The 7,055-nt window shown below is 31.9% G+C and overlaps 1 protein-coding gene across 1 annotated transcript in view; it reads left to right on the forward strand.

The window, feature by feature from the left end:
- Positions 1-7,055, forward strand: part of LOC107455013 (hapless 2) — a gene marked incomplete in the record, with an annotated part of 32,191 nt that overhangs the window by 23,012 nt on the left and 2,124 nt on the right. Inside the window, 2 exon segments of the mRNA XM_071184017.1 lie at positions 2,164-2,305; positions 6,316-6,376. Coding sequence (XP_071040118.1) covers positions 2,164-2,305; positions 6,316-6,376 — 203 coding nt within the window.

Here is a 7,055-nt window from a genome sequence, read left to right on the forward strand (position 1 = left end):
AAATGATGCCTAGAGGTCATTATTACGAATTGGCTATCTCAGATTTTCAATGTCGCAATCACAGTAAAATTTGTGTGCTTTCTCTCAAACTTGGACTTTTATGCTCCAGGCAGATGACGTAAGCCGAGTGCAGCGCCACTAATTTGCATATTGCAATTTTACTCAGCTACTCTTAGTGGACAACATATGCAAATTTTGCACGGTTTGGCTTACTTTTGAAAGAGTTATCGCTATTTTTGTGATTTTTCCTTAATTTATGATAACCAGTGTATAAATAAAATATTTTTATTTTATTATACTTTTTGAAAAACGAAGGAGAAAAAAACCAAAGAAGAATTTTAAAAAACTTACTTGGATCCAACTGCAACACAAACAAGGCTATCCAGGTTCAATTTGCACCACTCTTCAACCTCATGGCTAAAAGTAGCACTGTACATAGCTCTCTTTAATTCTGCAGAGTCACATGCATTATATTGTTTAAATAAATATTCTTGTAGATATTTACAGTATCCTTGTAGATATTATTTAATTATTTCTACATCTTTGAGAATATTCTAAAAACAATTTACGGTGTTAAATTTCGTTATTAGGGTACCCTTCCCGTAAACGGACAACTCTCATAAACGAACAAAGTTTTTGGTCCCATGATTGTCCGCTTAACGGAGGTTTCACTGTATTTATGTTTTATTTAATATTTGTAATAAAGGGGAAATAAAAATGTTCTTCTAACTTCTTTTTTTATTGTTGATATTTGATTTCTGGCATCTGTCTTCAAATTAAGATTTTTGGTTTACTATTTAAAATATGGCAGTTTTACAGAAAAGGGAATTTCTTATCAATTCTACTACACATAAGAATGATATGTGATTACAAGAGTCTGGTGAAAATTTGTATAAATTAGTGCTTTAAATATGAACATGGTTGACATGAATTAAATCACTTTACTTTTTTAAAGAAATCTTTAAGTCATTACCTTTTATGCTGCTATAATTTACAAATATGTTTTTATTGCTATGATTTTTTTTACTTGATTTAATTAATACTAAAGGTTTTATTTAGAAAATGAAAGAAGATGTATGGGAATTATTATTTGATATTCAAAATAGACCATTAATAATTATTTAAAAAAAGACAAACTGTCGCTGAAAGTTATGTGAAATTTTAAATTATAATTTTCCATTAGCTGTAAATAAAATAATTTACTCTTTATTAAACATATTAAACTTGTTTAGTTTTATGCTTTTTTTAAAACTTATTAAATATGGAGTGTATATTTCTAATTAATGATGTAGATTAATTATAGAAGTTATAAAGGAATTAATGAAAAATTAATGTTATAGATTAATTAAAAAAGAATACAAGACAATAGTATATTTTATAATATTTTTTTGTTATTGTTTCCCGATCTAAATTAATTTATTCTTCCCTTGATGTCTAACTGAAGGTTTGGACCTTTGTTATGAGAGTTCAACAGAAATAACAATGATTTTATGCATTCAGTGATTAGTTTGTTATAATTATAACCAGTTAGAAATATTGAGTATTTTAATAGTAATTTTTAACTTTTTAATTATATTAAGCATTATTAATGCATTTCAGTCTTTCAATTCAACCTTTCGGTCTAATAATTAAGTCTTTCATAGTAATTGTAAAAATTTTAAAGGAAAAAAATTTTTTTTTTTGCTTTCTATTGAATCTGTCTAAAAAATCTTTTTAAATAAAGAAATTTTGGTATAGTTGGGTTTTAACTTCTAAGAAAATACTTGAAGCATGATATCTTGCAAATGGGCACCCAAACTGAATTTGTCCCCTGGTGCAACAAACTCTTGGCATCTCTTTCTGAAACTTCTGCCTTAATTATTAGCACTCAAGGGTTTAATACTTTTAAAAGCAAAATATGATAATGATAAATCAGTTCATATTGCTGTTAGTAAATATTTAAATGTTATTAACATTGCTGTTAGTAAATATTATTTGCTAAAGACTCGATTAAGACATAAAATATGTTATAAAAATACTCAAAATGGATTAAGATATGTAGAGCTTATGTAGATGGTGAAATTTGTAATTTAATTCTAAATTGAAATATTGTGTATAGTTTATGCTGTTAAAACAATGTTTCTATAATAATAATTTTTATTTATTGATAATTTTTTTTTACAGAAAATATCGTACAAAGGCATTACGAAATGAGGTTATTTTTCTTTTGAATATTGTCTTCTTCTTGATTTGGCCCTATCCGTGTATGAACAAATGTTGGTCTAGAAGAAAGAGAAAAGAAGGGATTAATTACCATAATTTCTCCGTGAGTTGTTTCACAATTGTTTACTTAAGTAAAATTAAAAAACATGACTCAGTGACGCAAATGCCCATGGAGGGCCTAGGCCTACTTAGCCCATCCCCGTTTTCTTAACCTTGGACTTTGAGGCACAGGAGTAAATGCTCTGGTTGAGTGGTCAGCCACGTGCGGAACCCCTATTGCTTGAACTCCAAGCAAACTTGGTGACTGAACACTATATAACTATACTAACACTTATATAATATTTAGTGTAACTGTACTAATAATTATATAGTATAACTATACTAATAGATAGAGCAAGTAAAACAATATACAGGGTGTTTATAAAGTCCCGGACCCATTTTGATGTTTAATAACTCATGAATTAATAAAGATAGATTAAAATTAATTACATAAATGGTTAGATAGACTCAAAAAGTTTCATGACCCTTGTCAATGAACTTCCACGTGTCCCCCCTTCGTCGCACGGAGAATATCAAGTCGATAGTCAATTTCAAGCCAGGTGGCGGCATCCATAGAGGCTATTGCGGTTGTAATTCTGGATTTTAGGTCATTAATGTTCGACACGATCCTCCTGTAAACATTGTCGTTTATAAATCCCCAAAGAAAAAAGTCCAGCGGTGTTATATCAGGTGATTTGGGTGGCCAAGGAATTGGACCTTCTCGCCCAATCCATCTTCCTGGACAAACGTCATTCAAAGATCTACGAACAATGATACCACAATGAGGGGGTGCATCATCTTGTTGCAAAAAGATATGTGACTGAAGCACTTCTAGTTGTGGAAATACGAAGTTTTCCAACATGTCTAAGTATACGACTGGTGAGACCATCTTTTCTGTAAAAAAGAAAGGCCCAATGACTCGGTCGTGCATTAGTCCACTCCACACATTAACCTTTGGGGAATCCCTTTGTGTCTCACGGTATTCATGGGGGTTTTCAGATCCACATATGCGCACATTATGCCAATTAACAATGCCAGAAACACCCATTTTGATGTTTAATAACTCATAACACTTGCCGCTACCCGGCATGAAATTGACTATCGACTTGATATTCTCCATGCGACGAAGGGGACACAGGTGGAAGTTCATTGACAAGGATCATGAAACTTTTTGAGTCTATCTAACCATTTATGTTATTAATTTTAACCTATCTTTATTATTTTATGAGTTAATAAACATCAAAATGGGTCCGGGACTTTATAAACACTCTGTACAGTCCCACTCATTCTTAATGAGTACCCGGATTTAACGAAGAAATCGGAGAGACGTGGTTTGTGCAATGTTAAATCTATTGGAGCATAGCTCGCTTCTAACGATAAAGTCCCGGTTTTGACAAGCTATATTTTTGTGATTCATAAAATTTCTATTCAGTTCCCAGCTCACCTAATCATTTCTTGGTGTGGAATTAACAAAACTATTGAATTGTTATAAAAGTAATACAAAAATGATTTATTAACAAAATTATTGTGAGCCTTGTAAAAGCTTTCTTGTTCACTGCTATTTGACTCATTAAGAAATAAGTTTTCCATTTTTATTTTCAAAATTTCAACGACTTAGTATAAATTTTAAGTTCTACTCCTCTTTACTCAGCAAAGATTCAAACTGATCGTGTAAAGTGGCGAAGCATATGCAAAGCAACGGACACAAATTAACAGACACAATACCATGGAAACAAATGGAACGAGATATTATTCTTGTGACCACCAGAGACTCACATTATTAAAGTATTGGTGAGAGTACTTAGCGGAATATGCTTTGTACAGCTGTACTCCTGACCTGAAGGAGATTTCACTGTAAACACATGCGGCAGTCAACATGTTAAAGCAATTTTCAAGTCTAGATAATGTTTTATGTTGGGCTCAACTTTTTAGCCTACTAAGTTTCAATACCCAAAATCTAATCAGAAATAGGATTATCTAGGAGGTATAACTCAAAATTAGGCCACGTATTTGATTACTTCAACCTAGGAGGTATAGATCAAGATATTGCTAACAAAGCACTCAGTATTTTCGCTATTTTAAATAAATTTTGGGCATGCAGGAAGAAATTTAGTAGAAATACCAGTAAGTTACAGGCTCTTATCAATAAATGTATCAGAAGAATTCTTAATACAAAATGGTTTCACAAAATATTTAACAATAAATTATTCACAATCAAAGAACGTAAATGGCAATAAATTGGACATACTGACAGAAAAACCGAAAAATTCGATGTATAACAGGGATGGGGTTCCCTAGGGTAAACAAAAGAAGGGTGGACCTAAAATGATGCTGAAGTAATATAAATAAAGTAAAGAAGATAAACGTGGAGAGAGATTAAGTGCTGGACCACCAATAGGGTGCGAGTCATGACAAAAGCCCTATGCTCCCTACGAAGCGAAGAGGTATAAGTAAGTTGTTGTTGTTAATTTACGTCGCACTAGAGCTGCACAATGGGCTATTGGGGCCGGTCTGGGAAGCATCCCGGAGGATGATCTGAAGACATGCAATCACAATTTTGATCCTCTGCGGAGGGGATGGCACCCCCGCTTCGGTAGCTCGACGACCTGCGCGCGAAGTTGAGCACTTTACGGTAGCACAGTTTAACGAGGACCAATACCGCACACCCTCGGTCCCTACGCAGACTGATCCAAGTGATCACCCACCCGCACACTGACCGCAGCCAGTGATGCTTGACTTCGGTGATCTGCTGGGTCTTAAGTAAGTAATTTGAGTACTTTGACTCAATGATTGCCTAGTTAGCCCATCTGTAACTCAAGAGTGCGTTTCTTATAAGATTGTGTGTTTATTCTTTTCAGTTCTAATTAAACTTTTATTATGCATATTATTTAGTGGTCGGAAGAAATTAAAATTTTCTTCGTAGTTAACTACAACTATTTTATTACAATTGTAGCTGTAACTACAACTACTTTTTTTTAATGTAGCAACTACAATCTACTTTCGAAATTCAGTTGCTACTTTTAGAAGACAAACTTAACGGGATAACTTACTTTTCAACAATATTCTAAATTATTTTGAGTAAAAAAATTGTCTCGGTTAAATAGGAGGAGATGTTAAGACGTTTTAATTTATGTTTGCATGAAATAGTTTTTTATTCTAAAGCACTTTTTACAAATTTTAATTTTCAAACTATGCTTTTCTCGATAGTGATTTAAGAAATGCTAGGAAATTATCAAGTATTGTGATTTAGGTGATCAATGCTTTTTTATATCCTTCAATGGATAAAGTACAGTGCGAAAAACAGAAAAAGAATCACTCTGAATAACTTTTGATCTAATGATCAGATCTTCACATTCTAGGACTTAATCTTAATGCTTTGAGGGAGTGACCGCAATCATGCTAATTAAATAATGCAGACAATATTTTAAGTTACGAAATCAAACAAAAAAAACGTACTTAATACTTCCTGTGAAATTTAATTTTAAAAAAGCTCAGATATATATAAAATTCAATTTCTCGGGAACAACTCGACCGATTTTTCTGAGGATCAGACTTAGATCTTATCAACGCTCCGCGGCAGAGGCATTCTCATTGCGTACGTTGACTTGTCCGCTAAGGATTTGCACCAATCAGATTTAAAAAATTTTTTGCGTTTGAAATTTGTTTCCTTATTTATCTAACGTTAAAAGTAGTTGAAAGGAAGCGCTACAATTTACTGTTTTTTTTTATTGCACTACGCTACAAACTACGGAAAAGAGTGGCGACTACAGTAGTTTCGATTTTTCTGACCACTGATTATAATTTTTTAAGTGTTACTCATTTTTGGCTTGATTTTTCTACGTGTGTTATTAAGTTTTATCTACCCTTTGAAAGTAAAAGTTTTGTTTACTTGTAATATCTCAGCAGACTTGCTATGCAATGTTCAGTTATGACTTTGCTATAGATCGAATAGAAATTTTAGTTGATTACGTTCTAAATAAGCATAATTGTATAATAAGTCTAGTGAGAGCCACCTTTTTATTTTTTTTAAATAAACACTAAATTTATAAAAATAAAAAACGCATTTTTATTTAGGTTTTTTCTGACTCTGAAAGTGGTAGCGATAAAGAACTAGATTTCCCACCAATCGAAGAAGGTGAGTAATGATTTTTGAAAATAATGTAACACAATAAAGACAGCAAAATGTCGACAATCACATAGTCGCATTGGTAAATGTCCAAAATGTTTGTTATATCTGATTTAATATTAATTTATTCGTTGATATTTTTATATTTATTCGATATTTTAATATCTGCTGAAGATAGATTAGGAGAAACATCAGTGTTAGGTTAAGTAAAATCGCAGTTATTTTTGTTCAAGCTAAACATCCTAAACTTTTAAAGACAATTTTGTAAGATATCCAATGAAGAGTAATTAATTTTATGTACTTTAAAAGCAATCTATGTTATATAAAACGCTAATATGTACGTACGTATGTATGTATCAATAAAACCGATGATATTTCTTTTCTCGCGCTGGCAACAGTTTTCATTTTTAATTGATTGGATTCGGCGCGCAAGAGCACATAGTGATCAACCAGATAACAATAACCAGAGTGAGCATTATCAGGTTGTTCAATTCAGATTCATGTACTAAAAACATGACAATATTTAATTTAAACTCAATTAGGAATTAATTAATTAATTGAAGTGAGAATGCTTTACAAGGCCGCTGTTGAATTGATATTTTTCTACTGGGAGCTACCTAAACGTCTGAAAAACGTTTAAGTGTTTGTATTGAATGCATTGAATTTTTTTATATTTCGCGTTTATTTA

The sequence above is a fragment of the Parasteatoda tepidariorum genome, chromosome 8 (assembly GCF_043381705.1).
Source record: "Parasteatoda tepidariorum isolate YZ-2023 chromosome 8, CAS_Ptep_4.0, whole genome shotgun sequence".
In the NCBI taxonomy this organism is placed as follows: Eukaryota; Metazoa; Arthropoda; class Arachnida; order Araneae; family Theridiidae; genus Parasteatoda; species Parasteatoda tepidariorum.